Raw genomic sequence first — 19431 nt, forward strand, 5'->3', positions numbered from 1 at the left:
AGAATAAAGGGTATAAACCTGGCCATATACTATACAATATGATTGTACACTCTTATTTAGGTTTACAACACTAAGTAATAGGGGGACACACCTATGAAATATGAGGTGGAACTGGCTATTAAGAAATATGTAAAACATAATGTAGACATATTATTTTTGTTTCAAATAAAGTGGGAAAGGGTTAGACCTTCAAGTTTTTATTATGTTGCTGGAGAATTACATTCTCTGTTTTGTCATGACCGTCACTGTGAGTGAAACAGAAAGGGGAAATCTCAAAGTTTACAGTTGTCACCAGAGCAAGTGGTAAGGGTAAATAATCAAATAGGGACAAATCTACCATATACAGATGTCTAAGATGGGAATTTCCTTCACTTTTGGGAGATTTCCCCTAATTTTCAGTTTCATGTCCAAGACAAGAAGTGAAAGTAAATCTCTCCATTAGGATATAGACAGGAGAAAAATAACCGGATAAGGGTTGTAACCCTGTCTTACTGTATCAACAAATTAAAAGAAGTAAAAAAAAAGTTTTGACTCTGCATACAGTTTATGCTATGTCTTTATTTTTAAAGATGGGCAGCTGTCTCTTTGAGAATGAGACATCTGCTCTTCTTCAAATATGTCATATTTACTGCTTCCCTCAGCTGTCTATTTTTTCTAACTCCAGTAATGGGGTTTGCAGAGTGAAACACCTGTTTCACTTTCTCCACAGAAAAGGGAATGATTGGCGCCTGTGCACAAAGTTTTTCCAACATGTTGGCCAGTAGCTGAGGGTGATGCAAAAATAAACTGTTATGAGCAATACCTAAAATGTACAGTTTTAAATATGACATATAGATCCATCAGGTTTGGTCAAAACCATTTTGCTAACTTAATCAGAAGATAACAAACACGTTGTATTTTCCCTCTATGAAGAGGACCTAGAATGATTTCTAAACATAGCCTGAGCTGTATCATTAAAGCTGTACAAGTAGTAGACTAGTAATTAAATTAAATCCAACCAAGGAGCACATTTGGAAAAAGCATCAAACACATACGGGAAATAGTTCCCCAGATTGCTAACAGCTTATGTTATAAACATTTTCCAAGCTTTTACTGCATAATGCTTTACATGGGGTATGAAGGAAAATGACTTTATGCTAAATATTAGAATGTAAAATGTGAAATATAATTAAAAATAAATTATAATTAAGTTAAGCTAAAACAGAACCTGCATTCATGGTTTAACAATTGTCATAAAACTTTAAGTTCAATTATCCGCATTGTATGTTCTATAAATTAAAATATTGAAAGTATTATTTAAATGAACACTCCATATTGAAGAACCACACTAAATATGTGCCATTCCGTGCCAGAGTTTGAAAATCTTCTCACTTTTATGACATTTTTTCCACATATCATACCTACAGTAACATCTTCAAGTACAGGTCATTGGAAAAATGCTTTTTACACATTTGTGACTAATGAATCTCCATCTGACATTGCAACACCTCATTTAAGGGAATAACACAGTGACATCTTGCACTTTTTAGCAATATAAAGGGGATTCTGTCTAGGCAAATATAGAGCTAGGAGGCTCACCTTTTTGCATGTGGCAGCTCAAATTAAGGTGAGACTAGTCATCCTTGTAACCTTACATGAAGCTAAATTATTAGTAATACATATTTTTTAATAATATTTCCTAAATTCATTTTTTTTAATATGATTTCTTTTTAGATGTGGATGAATGTGAAATTGGCGCTCACAACTGCGACCTGCATGCAACATGTCTTAATGTACCTGGAAGCTTTAAATGTTCTTGTAAGGAAGGCTGGTTTGGCAATGGAATTACTTGTAATGGTAAGTCACTGTATGAGTGTATGATTGGGCAGGTATCATAGTTCTTTCATCATTTGCTAGCACTAACATCTATTCTACTCTGTGAATTTCTGCATTGTTATTTAATATGTGCACCAAATAAACAAGTTTCCACAGAAATATTCACAGCGCTTCACTTTTTCCACATTATGGATTAAATTAATTATTTTCCTCAAAATTTTACAAACATTGCCCCATTATGACAACGTGAAAGAAGTTTGTTTGATATCTTTGTAAATGTATTAATAAGAAAAAATAAAAAATCACATGTACATAAGTGTTCAGAGCCTTTGCCATGACACTCAAAATTGAGCTCAGGTGCATCCTGTTTCCACTGATCATCCTTGAGATGTTTCTACAACTTGATTGGATTGTGATAAATTCAGTTGATTGGACATGATTTGGAAATGAATGAATGATTTGTATAGCGCTGCAAATGCAAGCTGAATTGCCTCAAGGCGTTTGGACTGTCTGTGTTGTCCTGCTTTTTAGAAGAGGTGGGTCTTGAGTTTTTTTCTGAAGGGCTGATGGTTTTCTTCCATGCGGTTGTTGGTGGGTAGAGCGTTCCATAGCCGTGGTCCTTGGACTGCGAATCTTCGCTCTCCCTTAGATTTGTAGCAGGATTTAGGGATGAGGAGGTGATTTTGGTTTGTTGATCGGAGGCTGCGATTGGGTATGTAGTGTTTTATTTTCTCACATAGGTATATTGAGGAGCGTTTCCTTGTGTACATTTGTGGGTGAGGCAGAGGGTCTTGAATGTGATCCTATCCTTTACTGTTAGCCAATGAAGGGTCCTTAGGGATGGGGAGATGGATTCCCATGGTTTCCTACCTGTGACTAGTCTTGCTGCTGTGTTTTGGACAACTTGTAGGCGTGCAATCTGGTAATTATGTAGTCCTATGTAGAGGGAATTTGCGTAGTCGAGTCGCGAATTGATGATTGTTCCAACTACTACCGCTTTCTCCTTTTCTGGATTGAAGGGGATGAATCTGGCAGAGAAGATGGTGGGATCCACTAACTACTGATCCTATTTGTGAATCCATAGTCATCTCTGAGTCAAAGATGACTCAGAGACTTTTGGCTTTGGTGCTTGGAAGGATGGTCTGTCCAAGGATGGTGGGTGGTGTCCATGGGGTCTTTTTCTCTTTTTTTTTTCAGTCTGCGTTGAGGAGCAGAAGCTCTGTTTTCGATCCATTGAGTTTGACGGAGCTAGTGGTCATCCAGTCATCTATCAATGTGAGAAATTTTTCTAGTTTCTGGTATTGATCTTTTTGTCCGGTGATGCGGAAGTAAAGTTGAGTGTCATCAGCTTATGAATGGAAGCATAGATCCGATTTGCTGATGATTTTGAAGAGTGGACGGATGTAAATGTTGAAGAGTACTAGTGACAAGGGTGATCCTTGAGGGACTCCATAAGAAATTGCCTGAAAAGGCACACACCTGTCTATATAAGGTCCCACAGTTAACAGTGCATCATAACAAACAAAATCTCCTGTGCTCAAAAGTGATGTGACGGCAATAAATATCACCTAGAATCTCTTTAGCTCCCGATAGATGCACGGACCTTGCTGCCCTCCAAGGGTCTGGGGACACCCAATGGAATCACTGTAGAAAAAACGAAAAGAGGGCACACCAAGGTTGAGCATTACCCAAGTGGTGTTTATTGGTATATATAAAGAAAGGAAATATACTCACAAACAAGTAGATCATAAAAACATATCAAAGTCCACAATGGACACAAAGTAACCAGGTCAATGGAAGAAGTTTGGAACCACTAGGACTCTCCCTACAGAGGGCCATCCAGCCAGACTGAGTGATAAGGGAAGAAGGACCTTAGTCAGGGAGGTGACCATGAACCCGGTGGTCACTCTAAAAGAGCTCCAGAGTTTCCAGAAGAACAACCATCTCTGCAGCACTCCGCCAATCGGGCCTGTATGATAGAGTGGTCAGACGGAAGCCATTCCTCAGTAAAAGTCACATGACAGCCCGTCTGAAGTTTGAAATGTAAAGGACTCTCAGACCATGAGAAACAAAATTCTTTGGTCTTATTAAACAAACATTGAACTCTTTGGCCTGAATGGCAAGCATCATGACTGGTGGGAAACCATGCACCACTCATTACCTGGCCAATACTATTCCTACATGGTGGTTGCAGCATCATGGTGTGGGGATGTTTTTCAGAGGCAGGAACTGGGAGACTAGTCAGGATGGAGGAAAAGAGAAATGCAGCAATGTACAGAGACATCCTTGATGAAAACCTGCTTCAGCGTACTCTGGGCCTCAGGCTGGGGCAAAGGTTCATCTTCCAACAGGACAACGACCCTAAGCACACAGCTGAGATAACAAAAGGAGTGGCTACGGGATCAACTCTGTGAATTATTTTTGTTTTTTTATTTTTAATAAATTTGCAAATATTTCAAACACGCTTATTTCACGTTGTCATTATGGGGTATTGTTATGTAGAATTTTGTGGAAAATTATTAATTTAATCCATTTTGGAATAAGGCTGTAACATAACAAAATTTGGAAAAAGTGAAGCACTGTGAATACTTTCTGGATGCACTTTATATTAAATTATATTCCCCTGGAGTTTATTTTCTATGCCCTTCATACTGACAATCATGCAAAAAATATAACCCAGCTGAATCCCATGATTTTCCATGGAAAACACATTAAGCAAGTCACATGGAAACCTAATCCATTGTTTATTTGCAAAGACCTAAACATGCAATAAACGAGGTCATTGTTCAGTACGCCATGCCCATGGCCTAGTTGCTGATGATTAGCAATTAGTGCTGTGTGTTTACTATTATCTTACATATCAAGGATTTACAGATAGCTAATACATGGCACACAATGGGGGTGATTTACTAAAGGAAAATTCACTTTGCACTGCAAGTGCACTTGAAAGTAAAGTCACTGTAAATCCAAGGGTGACATGTAAGGAAAATAAAAAAACAGCATTTTAGCTTGCACGTGATTGGTTGATCTGATCAGCAGAGCTTCCACTCATTTCAGATATACCCCTTAGATTTAGAGTGACTACACTTCCAAGTGCACTTGCAGTGCAAAGTGGATTTGCCTTTCATAAACAATCCCCAATGAGTTCACTAAAGGAGAAGAGGCTGTTTAAGTGATGATGATGAATGATGTTATCTGTCCAGTTGTATGCAAGTTCCAACAATCCTATGGGCCAGCTCTCTCTACCCATTTTTTTTATCTTGTACTACATTCTTTAATGTTCTATCATGTTCTGGCTGGTCTAACCATTAAGTTCCTTGATGGCCTGGCTTCCTTTTACTGCTAACCAATCTGGGCATAATAGCCCTCTTGAGTGAGTTTGATCTCATTACATGTCCAAAAAAGTAAGCCTTCCATCTGCTTCAATCCAGTTTTGGCTTTCAATTCAGTGAACCAATAAGGTGGTAGAAAGACCATGATGTTTTTTCATTTCTTTCGCACTTCACACAATTTTCGCACATTCTAGGTGAATACAACTTCACCTTATTTATTAACATTCACTTTGCCTAGTGGACTTACACTTGCTACATAAGTGATCAGCCTCTACTCCTTTACTACATCTACACCAATGGGTTTAGATCTCAGTGACCATCTGTATCTATTTGGGGCAGAAAATATGGTTGTCAGTCCAGCAATAAATGTTTGTACTTTAATAAACTATCCAGGAGTTAACGGCAGATATTTCAAAATGCAGTTACTTAATAGGTATTTTAAAATTAATGATAGGGGCAGCACAAATATAATTCAGTTGATCTGAATTTGCATCTGTCATTTGTTAGGTCAATTAGGATTTATGAAATTGGTATTTGACCTTCATCTGTCAATTATGGGTGACTATGATGGCTAGAGATCAATTTTGGAGATGGAGTAATCTAAATGAGTTTTGAACTAAGTTATCAAAGATGAAGTGTAATGCTAGAAAAATAATATTATTTTAATCACCACTACTGATATATGTTCGTCCCACATTTAGCTGTAAGTAGGAATGTTACCCTTTTAACTACAATTTGAAGTCTAGATTTTTCCCCTACCTTTTAAACTGAGCTTATAAAACAGGAAAAAATGCCACTGTCAATATGTGACTTTTGCAGAAGACAAGACGTGTATCAGCATATTACCTTTTTTTCCGTTTCATTGTGTCATTATTATGCATTCTTAAGATGCAATAACCCAAATAACAAAGTGTTTCCTGGAAAACCTGTTAATGTTGCTTTCATAGACTTGCAAAATGAAAATGCCAATTAATATTGGGAACATAAAAAGTTGTTGTTTTTTATGCATAATATGTACAAGGATAGATTTATAAAGAAAGGTGCAAAGAAAAGAGCAATCAATCATATTTCTTTGACAATGGAATTTGTTGGTTGATACCTGCAGCTGCTATTTTGTTCTCGTGTTCTCTGCAATAGTGTCAATAAATCAGCCATAATGTTTTTCTAAATATAAAGGGTACTTTTTGCTAATAGTAAGCCTGGAGCTACATAGGAATGCAAGTGATTCCCCGCATAAAGTACAAACCAATCTTGCCTGGCACTGTAATTTAGAACATAGGAAGGCCTGGCATAAAGCTAAAAAGCAATTAGCCACGTGGATCGATTCACAGGAATGTATCAAAGGATCTTTTACCACACTTAAATTTCCTAAATTTGGGAATAAACGGTAAACTGCTAGCCAGGTTTTGTAGAGGCCTCACCCATATCATCTCTTTAAAACATCCCTCTAGTTTTCTCGTCAACCTCGTCTTCAGAAATGAACAAAATTATGGCTGCTTATTATACTACAAACCTTTGCTCCACAGAAAAAAATTACCAGTCTATCACAATCTTGTTCTTAGACAGGCTCTACCTGCCTAATCTGACTCCTGCTTAGTTAGATACCTTAAACTCTCCCATATCTCTGGAAGATATTACCACCACTTTCGAAAAATAAAGCCCCAGGCCCAGATGGGTACACATCAGAATTCTACAAACTAATACAGAACTATATTCCAGATATGTTATTACTAGCTTACAAAATCTGAGAGATTTAATTACTCATTGACAGTATCCTCATTTGTGAAAATGTAATATCAGTGTAATACTAATATGATGAGGGGCAGGGAGTGGGGATTTAATCCCTAGCTTAATTACATTTATTATTTATGTGTAAATACAGACCTTAATGAATGCCTAAATGGAACTCACAGATGTAGTATCTCGGCCAACTGCCTAAACACCCCTGGATCATACCGATGCGCCTGTATTGAAGGATACACTGGTGATGGATTTACATGTACAGGTAAGCTGCAGTTAAATAATATGAATTATCTCCAATACAAATCATTTACATTTTTCTTCCTTCTAAATTTTTCATATTTACTCATTGTTATATCTGTTTTCTTAAGTGTAAAACCATACTTGTTAATTCTGCCCCAGATTCAGTGCTGTCCTGTGCCATCTGCATTTTTAAGTGGTTTCTTAAACATATGGATACAGTCTGATCTATACAACTGCATTTATATTTGACTTCTGGAGCCCATACATGTAAGAATTATCTGCAACCAAGGCTTGTTTTAGACATTTACAAGTGTATGGGCTGCTATTGACTTTTCCGTCCCATAGTTATACACTGAAATGTTGTTTGGGCATGGTGGAAGATTCATTTGTTTAAGGGCTACATTGAGGCCAGTATTCATCTCGTAAATTACTATTACTATTGTTTTCACACAATGTAGGTGGTTGACATCCACCTGGATCACCCATATATGTCAGATTTTCACATTAATGTTTATGGTTAAAACTGTTGCAGACCAGGCTGACCACTACCAAGAGGGAAGACCCTAACTCTCAATATCCATAATGTAAATTGTAAGGCAGCTGCCCAATTGTATATACTGTGCCTAAGGTGTGCATCATGGCTGGAATCAACTGGTGATTATTTATTATTGTGCTTAATTACCTACCATCTAAATATGTTCCAGTCAGGCATCCACCAAAAAATGTTTGGACTACAAATAAATGCAGTTAGGAACATTCTTATCAAAAACTGACAATAGGTTGAGTTGAGAGTGGCAAATATTACTGAAAAGCCAGGCTTATGCATTCAACCAATATAGACTAAAATTAAGATGTTTTGAAAAGTCTATATACCGTATATACTCGAGTATAAGCCGAGATTTTCAGCCTCTTTTTTGAGGCTGAAAGTGCCCCCCTCGGCTTATACTCGAGTCATCGCTGTCTGCCCGCTCGATCAGCGTGTCGAGCAGACAGACAGCGGCCATTCTATTCAAAAGCCGCGCCTCCGGCTCCGCCTTCGCCTGTGATAGGCGGAACACTGAATTTCCCAGCAGCCTGTGTTCCGCCTATCACGGACATCGTATCATCCTCGTACTACGGACGAGGATGATACGACGTCTGTGATAGGCGGAACACAGGCTGCTGGGAAATTCAGTGTTCCGCCTATCACAGGCGAAGGCGGCGGCGCAGCTTTTGAATTTTACAATGGCCGCCGACGAAGAGGGCACGGGACGGAGGCAAGGCAAGGCAAGGCACGGCACGGCACGGGACGGGACGGGACGGGGGCAAGGCAAGGCACGACACGGGACGGATGCAAGGCACGGCACGGCACGGAGGCAAGGAGGCAAGGCACGGGACGGAGGCTCGGGACAAAGGTAGGCTGGACACACACACACACACACACACACACACACACACACACACACACACACACACACACACACACACACACACACAGACACACACACACAGGGATGGATGGATGGATGGATGGAGACACACACACACAGGGATGGATGGATGGATGGATGGAGACACACACACACAGGGATGGATGGATGGATGGATGGACACACACACACACAGGGATGGATGGACGGACACACAGGGATGGACGGACACACAGGGATGGACGGACACACAGGGATGGACGGACACACAGGGATGGACGGACACACAGGGATGGACGGACACACACACAGGGATGGACAGGCATGTCTCACCCTCGGCTTATACACGAGTCAATAAGTTTGCCAGTTTTTTGGGGGGTAAATTGGGGGCCTCGGCTTATATTCGGGTCGGCCTATACTCGAGTATATACGGTATTTAAGAACTTCATGCAAGAAATCTTTTGAATTGTGCTCACTCTCAGTCTAACACGTATGTTTAGGACATAAGGTGAGGGGAGGTGTCCTCTAGTCTAGCAAAGAGAGCTGGGAGGATTTCAGTGCAACAGTGGCATTTTGTTGTTAGCAAGCAGGAAGTTAGGCACACACTGGATTTCTGGCAGATTAAAAGATATATGTTTATATACTTTCAGCATTTTTTAGGGATACAAAATGTGGGGAATTGTGCATGTATATGTACTAGATATGTTTTGGTTTTTTGTTTTGTTTTACTTTTTTTCCCAGACATATACTTTAAAAACTTAATGATTTGTGTTCCCTAACACATAGCAAGGAATTTCTCATTTGCATTTCTTATATATTTTTCAATGTATGCATCATTTGTACCCCCAAGATGTGTGTAAAATTTGACATGACCTAACTAAGAACTTCTTTATAAACCAGTGAATCCAACATTCAACAAACATTCTTGGCAAAGAATCTTTCAGGTCTTTGTGTTCTAAGTTACAGCGATTGATTCTTCACCATAGAATGTTTGGTGAAAGTCACATTCACCACTTTATAAACGTATGCATCAATGGCATGTTAAATGTGATAATTATATACACAAGTCATATTTGTGTTATTTTCATGCTAGAAAGTAATTAGCAAACAAGTAAAGAAACGACTTCTATAGTTTTGACACATTAAGGCTGGGTTCACACTATGTGTGACATGGGGCACAGCAGGGGGTCCTGTGCCTCCCCGTTCACCGTTTCAGATCCAAATTTTATCCAAATTTGTGCCTGAATTCGGACTTGAAACAGAGCCAAAGACGCACAGGACCCTCCTGCCCAGGAAATGTGTGAACCAACTCCGTTGAGAGACAGTCACACTCTCCTATCATGCGAATAGGATTCGGGGAAACCTGCATCCAATTTGCATATGTGTGAACCCCGCCTAAAGGAAAGGTCCCAGCCAAATGTGTAAAGATGTAATATGAACTCCTTTATACTACCAAAAAGAAATACCTTTTTTAGCTCAGATGTACTATTCTTATACTAGTGCAAACACCAAGCTTTAGAAAGATGTATAATAATTATTTGTTTCAAATCTTAATGTGAACACAGCACCCAACCTCAACATTTTGCTGAGATGCAGTAGGGAAAAATATCCTTCACCATTAAATACATTTTGAGGAACTGAACAGGATGGGTCACTACCACTTGTCTTTTTTTATACAGATATTGATGAGTGTGCTGAAAATATTAATCTTTGTGAGAATGGCCAGTGTTTGAATATTCCAAGTTCATATCGATGTGAGTGTGAGATGGGCTTCACTCCAGCTCCAGACAGCAAGTCTTGCCAGGGTAAGTCCATTATTGTTTCTTTCTAGCTCTTACAGTTTAGGTTGGCTTGAATAAACAGAAATTATTTGAATGTGTTGGCAGACAATCAACCTGTGAGCAGACTCTCTTGAAATTCAAGGGACGATCATTTAGGTCTGTTTAATTGTTTTGAAGTAAAGTGCATAGCTTTCCATGATCAGAGTCACTTTTTCTTGGTATGGTCCTCCATAGCTTTTGCCATTGAACTTTTCATTATCTGTATTTGGACAGCTTTTTTTTGCGTAGTGGCCTATTTCATGACAAGGAAAATATTTGCCCGGGTTTAACCAGCTATGAAAAGGAGTTAATTAAAGATTTCTAAAACGAATAGCAACGTACTAGTCTGAATTGCACGCATTTCCAAATACTGTATAGGAAATATACATGGTGTGTTATCAAGTATGGCTCTACCTTAATTAGTTACAATACAAACATTTAGGCATATGCAGAAATAAACAAATGTAAATCTTGCCCAGAGTATACTCTAATGCTCTTAACCCTTTGTGAACCTTCTCAATAAAATCTCCTGAAGGACGTCATAGTATTACTATATGAAGTTAATTTATTAAAGGCAAATAGGCTGTGCATTTTGCAAAGTGCAGTTGCACCCTTAGCTTAGTAAAGGAGGTAATGCTTCACTTTTGCAAAGAATACCTAAATACTTTCAAGGAAAATATTTTTTAAAAATGCATTTTTGCTTACAGATGATTGGATGATGTAAATCAGCAGAGCTTCTGCTCATTTACTAAGCTCTGGAGCAACTGCACTTGCAGAGTGCAACTGCAAAGTGCACAGTCTATTTGTCTTTAATAAATCATCCTCTATATATACTATTGTAAGTACCTTGCTGGGAGCCTCTGCCAGTTGGACAACTGAAGCTGCAAAGAGGAACCATTTAGAGCAGCTGCTGCTTGAATAATCATAGTAACAGGTAGCTGCCACAGTCATTCAGCTTAATAGTGTTAAAATGTAAAAAAAAAGAGAATATATATATAAATAAAATGCATAGAAGATTCACATTTTAGGAAGAAAATACAAAACAAAGCCTTGTTTGTCTACTTTAGTATCTCAAGTAGTGAATGTTACCGCAAAATTAAAAGGCACCACATAGGTGGTAATTAGCCTGTCCTTTAGAAACTCTTAGGCATCTACTTCACAAAGTTTTCACACAATTTTCACCAAAAAGTCATACATTTTTCACATAAGATTCGACTGGAGAAATGTGTGACTCTTGGGTGAAAGTTGTCTGAATTTTGGGTGAAAATAATTCCTAATTAGACCCTTTATCAATCATGAATCCTCTGTAATACATTCCAGTAGCCATCCTGGTGGTATGATTGTGTCAGATTTTTGCGTCTCAAAGTGGTAAATTGATTTGCATAGAAATTTGCTGTTTTATATTGTAGGCCTGTAATTCTTAATAATAACACATTTAACCAGTTCCCGACTGGCGCACGACGATGTACGTCGGCAGAATGGCACGGGCAGGCATATTGACGTACAGGTACGTCCATTTTTATGTGCCGCCCTGCCATCGTGTGCATGTCGCTGGTGGCGCACTTGCATGCCAGTTGGCACTCCCGTGAGTCCGGTCGCGGGTCTCGTGGACTCGATCGCCGCAGGGATACCCGTGATCGTCTCACAGGGTGGTTGAACGGGGAGATGCAGTTGTAAACAGCATCTCCCTGTTCTGCCTAGCAACAAGTGACGCTGATCTCTGCTCCATGTGATTGGAGCAGAGATCAGTGTTCACTAACACAAAGCCCAGCCCCCCACAGTTAGTAACACGCCCCTAGGAAAACTTAACCCCTACACTGCCACGCCCCGGTTAACCTATTCAGTGCCAGTGTCATTTACACAGGAATCACTGCATTTGTATAGCACTGATTGCTGTATAAATGACAATGGTCCCAAAAATGTGTCAAAAATGTCCGATGTGTCTGCCATAATGTCACAGTCACAATAAAAATCGCTGATCACCACCATTACTAGTAAAAAAAAATATTAATAAAAATGCCATAAAACTATCCCCTATTTTGTAAACGCTATAACTTTTGCGCAAACCAATCAATAATCACTTATTGCGATTTTTTTTACCAAAAATATGTAGAAGAATACGTATCAGCCTAAACTGAGGGAACATTTTTTTTTATATATTTTTGGGGGATATTTATTGTAACAAAAAGTAAAAAATAATGTTTTTTTTTCAAAATTGTCAATCTATTTTTGTTTATAGTGCAAAAAATTAAAAAACAGCAGGGGTAATCAAATACCACCAAAAGAAAGCTCATTTGTGGGAAAAAAAGGACGTCAATTTTGTTTGGGAGCCACGTCGCAGCCACGTTGCACGACCACGCAAATATCAGTTAAAGTGACGCAGTGCCAAATCGCAAAAAGTGGTCTTAAGCCAGCAAAATGGTCCGGTCTGAAAGTGGTTAAATCTGTCCAAACAAGTGTCTAGTAGACATCCCGGCTATGATAAAGTTTGAAACACTAAATCATGAATTATAATATAATAAATAACTATAAATAATTATAAAAAATAATAATATAATAATAATAAAATTAATTTCCCCACAATTCACTATCACTCAATTGTGCAAGTGTTCTAATTTACTATTGCTGTTTTGTATCGGGTCTCAAACCACTTTTGCCATAAAGGGACACTTTTTGGTTGCCTTGGACAATCTCAAATTTCCAGGCAGAAAGAAAAGTATATATAATATAAAACTGCATGAAGGGCACTGGACAAAGCATTAGGGACAGAGGGGAGGTGAAATGATTTCACACAGTAATGTAATCTGTAAGATTACAGTGCACTGTATGTGTTATGAATTTAGAATTTTTAGAATTTGCCGCCGGGCTCTGCCCCCCATGTGACGTGTTGCTCGCAATCGAACGGAGCTCGGCACACAGAGACATCAGGCGGAGGACAGAGCCCACAGACACAGTGGGGGGACATTGCAGCATCCTGGGGGCAAGATAAGTACACTGCACTAGGATCCTGAGATGCAATCCTGTGGCTCGGGGTTACTGCTAATGGTACTGAAATGTAACCCCGAACCACACTTGGGAATACCGCCATGGAGTTTAAATTGGTTGTTAAGTCTTATTAAAAATAAATAAATAACAAGCATGTTATACTTACCGCTTCTGTGCAGTTAGTATTACACAGAGCTACCTGGATCCTCACCTTCTTGGGTCCCTCTTAGCTGCTCCTGGCCCCTCCCTCCTGTCATGTGCCCCACAGCAAGCAGCTTGCTATGGGGCATCTGAGCCGAGTCACAGCTCTGTGCGTCCATTAAGACATAGGGCTTGCCCACGGCCCCGCCCCCTCTCTTCTGATTGGCTAACTGTCTTTTATTGACAGCCGCGGGAGCCAGTGTTGGGAGGAGAGTCCCAGACAGCTAAGACACTCATGGACATTGCTGGAGAGAGATAGGAGTGCTGGGGAGGCTGCTACACATAGAAGGCTTTTTATCTTATTGCATAGAATGCATTAAGACAAAATACCTTCTGCCTTTACAACTCCTTTATTGAATATGAAAAAACAAAAAGACAAACCAAAATGAGTGAACTACAAATTTATTGAGCAATGGGCTCAAGATCAACAGCATAAATGCCATAACTATCCTTCTATAATCCTAACAACCATCTGAGTCTCCCTATTAACCCCTCCCAGACTAGAACCATACACCACCCTTACAAAAAGGGAAGGATACAGTCCCAAAGTGGAGCTAAGCCCACCGTCCCCTAAACAAAAACCTCCCCCACATCAAGGGACCCTAAACCACCCCACTAAAAAACAGAGGTAACACTTGTTGCACCGAGTGTGGTGCAACAAGACATGAGGCACCAGCACTAAGTGGGACAGAGATGCATACCTGCCCAAATGGGGCTACATACATAAAAACACAAACCCACAAAGCCAGTCAGTCAAAGGAGTCAGTCAATGCCAAAAAGGAAAACCAAGCAGCTGCAATGGGAGCTCAAATATCAAAGTATCAGTGTCCAGGTGCTGTTCTAGTAACAAGAGATGTATGAAAGAGCCTTGCACATGACAGTCTATTGACTAGTAGCTGATTAGAAGATCTATGAAGGGATGGGTAGGAGACTAGATATATGGCAGTTATACCAGTATAATAAATATTCCTAGGGAGCGTATTGATAACAGTGGCTGGGAGGGCTGGCAGAGATGAGTGATGAGCCAGTTAAATGGAGCAGGGAGATTCCCAACAAAAAACAGGTAATCTCAACCTGTCAGTAATGCCACCGGGGGACAATGACTCCCAATGTGGGTGTCAGAAGTACTTACAGTTCTCGGTTCATGTTCCCCTCTAAGTAAAGGAATGGAAATATTGTCCTCTCAGCTATTCCCAGCAAGTACAGCTCTCCTATATTAGGATGGAATCCAGCCAAGATTCACATGCTGTGCTCTGATCAGCTATTCCAGTCGTGTGTACCTGGTCTCTCCAACCTCCTGTGTATGATTGAGTCCTGCTGAGTTTCAAATGCTCCACTGCTGTGCACCATGTGCTGTTCAGCTGATCCAATCATAGGTGGTTGGACTCTTCAATTAACTCATACACAGTCGGCTGTATGAGCTACGATGAAAAACTTGAGCTCTAAAATGTAAAGATGGGGTGGTCAGGCCAGATGATAAAAGGGGGGGGCCCTGCTTCTGCATCTACATGTTTCGTTCCGGGGGCGGAAATTCATCAGGACACATTCACAACTCCTTTAACTGCACTAGGAACATAAAAAACAGTAGTTTTGAGCAAGAGATGAAAAATCTGAAAAAAATCACCTCTATAATTGTTATTAGGTTTGTCTAAGAACAGACTTTTGCAAACAGAAGCACAATTATAAAAGCAGTGTTGTATATTGTTCTTCCAGATATCAATGAATGCTATTTTGAGAATATCTGTGTATTTGGCACTTGTCGGAATCTTCCTGGCATGTTCCAGTGTGTTTGCGATGATGGATATGAGCTGGACCGCAGTGGAGGAAACTGTACAGGTAGGTAGCAAATTAACTACACCTTCTTTACCATCTAAACTAACTAAAGAGATGCTCCAGACAACAATTAAAATCAATAAACAATATAACAATGCCCTTTAAGTAAAATTGTCACTTTAAAGTAGTTATATGAAAAAAAAGAAATAACATGACAGGTGGCAGGAGAAGTGGAAGGTTTACTTAGATTAAAGTCTGTTTAAATCTAAGTGACAAGTTTCCTTTATAGGATTTTCTCCTCACTGATACTTACCTTTTTGCATTCTTAATCTTTTCTGTTTGCCTGTGGCTGCCCTTGGAAACATTCTGTACTTCCTTGTATAGGGAAATATGTGACCATTTTTTCTATTCCCCTATTCCAATGTTCTGGTAGGTAGACAAGGCAGCAGGGCAGCAAAAGAAAAGTAAGTATCAGTAAGGGAGGACATATGCAAACTGATAGAATCCCTTTAAGGTCTAATAAAAACTTCACTGATACCAGGAAGCCTGTGTGATTTACTGGCCTGTAAAGAAACACAAACTGTACATTTGCAAGCTTTTTCTAGGAATTTTGTGCTGAATTGCTGTGTTACTAAGCATTCCATTCTCTTTCTGATGGACAACAATTGCAGAATCATATGGAGAAATGTGGAGAGAGGATGTGACCACAGGAAATATGTAAATGTGGAGGGTGGCAGAAGGGTGGAATGGTGCCACTAGAAGGGCAGAAGTTGTATGTTTACTCAAAAATTGAGCTGTAGGTATAGTGTGCTGGAATCTGACATCATCTCTGTAAGGATGTGTCCTTTGGACCTTTTAAAAAATGGAACTAAACTGACCAATTTAACTGTTTCATAAAAAAGTTACATTCAAGCCATGCCTCTGTTCAGAAATTCACAGTTGCCAGTGTGCTTACATTAACTCTCTACTGAACTTTCAAGCGCCAAATGGCAGAATTCATAACTGAGCAATATGCAGTATCATGTCCACTGCAGATCTAAATAAACCCTACACATGCAAAATCTTTGGATGAAAAGAATAGGAGTTTTCAGTTTCACCTCAAGAAAAATATATGGGCAAGATATGAAATACTACCCCATCCATTAAACTGAGAAAATATTGTGTTCATAAGACAACGGACTGGTAAAAAAGAATTTCCTGAGACCGGATGAGCTTTGGACCTCTAAAGCACTTTAGTACAGGCAAGGCAGTGGGTAAATCAAGGCTTGATTTTCATGTCTGACTGGAATGTACTTTTAATTAATGAGATACCAAGATATAAATTAAATGGATATCCCACAAGTTATCTCACCAGGCCCGTTTCATATTGCCCAACTTGCACACGTTGTTTTCTATGAATAATCAGCTATATAATACAGTACATAATTAAAAAACCCCTTTGGATGTTGATGATTAAAAGAGAACCTTTGTGTAATTGTATACTTTAAGGTCCACGGACAAATTCAACTGCTGGTTCTTGTCGGTATATAATGGCAGCCATGTTGGTGTAAAAGTGTTTAAATTAAGCAAAGGAGATCAACAGACCAACCTCCCAGTACCACAACTTCATAGTGCAATACGTTGCTAGTTCTGGATTGCATCCTTATTTACCAAAGCTATTATACATGCCTAATAATGAGAAATATAATTGTGATCTGTTTCCGCCCACAGATGTGGATGAATGTGCAGATCCCATCAACTGTGTTAATGGTTTCTGTGTTAACACTCCTGGCAGATATGAGTGTAACTGTCCTCCTGACTTTCAGCTGAACCCCACTGGAGTGGGCTGTGTGGGTAAGCATCATCTGCAGACACAAAAATAAATAAATAAACATAAGTTCTTCATTTGTTCTTATTATCTAACAGCTTTCTTCATTTACTTTACTAGCTAATGTGTAGTTTCCAGGTAACAAATATTTGTCCAAAATTCTAATCCCCTTTCATCCACTCCATCATGGGCTACATAGTAGGCAGGGTAAAAAGGAAAAAGAAGACCAAAGCTCCTCATAGCATAAAAAAAGTTCTGAGAGTTTATTAAAAACTTTCCATGAGGTTACATCTACAAAATTATCCTCTGCCAAAGCCCACAAAAGCAGTGATTACAGCAAGACCCATCTCAGAGATGACATGTTTCATTATCAATGTGACATCATGAACTTCTGATGATGTCACATTGATGATGAAACACATCAATCTGAGACGCGCAGTGTGCCACGCTAAGCTCTAGGTGGAACGCACGCTGACTCTGAGATGGGTCTTGCTGTAACCACCACCATTGTGGGCTTTGGCAATGGATATTTTAAGTTTTTTGTAAATGTAACCTCATTTAAACTATCTGAGCTTTTTTACACTATGAGGAGCTTTGGTCTTTTTCCTTTTTACTCTGCTTACTAAGAGATCCTATCCCGGGAACCACAAACTGCAGTGAGGAGAGGGCGTGAGGTCTGGTCGTGGGTTCTCTTCCCCAGTCATGGACACCATTAAGGCCCCTTTTACACTGCCACAAAGCGATTTTTACCACAATTTTGCTGCCGAGATTTTGCTATGATTTCAGGGAATGCCTGTGTAAACTTGAAGTCTATGGACCTCACCTTGCATCAAAGTCAGACCAAAGTAGTGCAGGGACTACTTTGAAGTTGGTGCAACATGAAGTTGCACAGATATGAATGGTACTCATTAGAAATCATGGAGTACAACTTGTCATGCGACTTTGCAGTCCCAAGTTTCAGGACAAGTCACACAAGTGTGAAAGGGGCCTAAGCCTAATTTGACTCCTCTTGTCATAAGACAAAGAGGGTCAACAATGCCTGGTGAGTAGGAATTTTTACTTCACCTTTCACTGGTGTGTCTTTCCTTTAGAAAATAACTGTTGTGCCATACATCAGCCAATGTGGGCTACACGCACTAAGGCAACATTGCAAGCCTGAGAGAACTTTTGCACTGGATACCATATGTGATGACGGAGATCATAACAGTTTATTGTCTGAACTTTACATCAATTCATTTGTTTGTTTTTTATTTAAATGTTTGTAATTCAAGACAGATTTAAAATCCCTGTATTTTTAATCACTTAGTGGTTTTAACACAGTAGCAAGTGCTGTTAAATACAAAGTATTTTCTCTAGTGAATCACGTATCACATTTCGACCCATAGGTTTATAACAGCAGCTGCTTCGCAATTATAGTATTATTAAAATGTCATAATTATATCATTTTTTGGCATAAGTGTAAATATACATTAGTATTTATAATATTTTCAATGTACTCGCATCCTACTGGAATAACACCAAGCTCATCACACAACTGTGAAAAACCATGTTCAGAACCCCTGCATGGATGCCAATAGATGTAAACCACTCAGCTAAAGACTCCTCTCCCTGTGTCTGTATGTTAGGTAAGAAAGAGAAGAAGTGGGAGCTGGGGAGCCAGCCACAGTAGTGGCTTGTGTATGTAAGCCACCAGGATTATGAAGGCTCAACAATCATTCAGGAGGGTGGCTTGCCCCAGAAGGATGGTGTGCAGTTTGTCATAGTTTTGAGGTCACAGGACACAGATGGCTCAGTGGGCCATATTTGGCCCACGGGCCACATGTTGAGAATGCCTGATTTAAAGAGTTTACAGGGCTTCACAGACTGATGGTTCACTAACATCACTGATAGTCCCATTACCCCAGGATTACACTGGCAATAAATGATATTGTGATCTTCTGTAGATGTAACCAAAGCTATGTAGTATGAGGACTCACCTGACTGAATACAAATGTAACTTCTCTTTACCCCTGGAATGCACAGACCTCTTGGCCTTTGTAAAGCTTTGCTCCTTTTAATTTCCACATGCTACCTCCTAAATCACATATTTCACTGTAAACACACAGATTCATTGGGGATTTTTAGTGTTTTCTTTTTTTTAATTACGTATTTCCCTCCCCTTTTATTTCCAATAATCGTATTAGTCTGTGTAATTCCACAGGGCCAAACTAAGAAAAAAAATCAGCCATGGCATGAAAATAACAAAAGGCCATATCTGTATATAATAGAACATTTATATAAAGTATATGTAAAGGACAGTAAAGTGA

At 39.4% G+C, this 19431-nt stretch overlaps 1 protein-coding gene across 1 annotated transcript in view; it reads left to right on the plus strand.

Moving 5' to 3' along the window:
• The window catches only part of FBN2 (fibrillin 2), a 298207-nt gene that overhangs the window by 179965 nt on the left and 98811 nt on the right, over positions 1–19431 (plus strand). The window contains exons 32-36 of the mRNA XM_077462139.1: positions 1714–1836; positions 7030–7152; positions 10219–10344; positions 15259–15381; positions 17029–17151. Coding sequence (XP_077318265.1) covers positions 1714–1836; positions 7030–7152; positions 10219–10344; positions 15259–15381; positions 17029–17151 — 618 coding nt within the window. The remainder of the gene's footprint in view (positions 1–1713; positions 1837–7029; positions 7153–10218; positions 10345–15258; positions 15382–17028; positions 17152–19431) is intronic.

The sequence above is a fragment of the Lithobates pipiens genome, unplaced genomic scaffold (assembly GCF_037356315.1).
Source record: "Lithobates pipiens isolate NorthernLeopardFrog02 unplaced genomic scaffold, aLitPip1_a1.2 Scaffold_3, whole genome shotgun sequence".
Taxonomy (NCBI): Eukaryota; Metazoa; Chordata; class Amphibia; order Anura; family Ranidae; genus Lithobates; species Lithobates pipiens.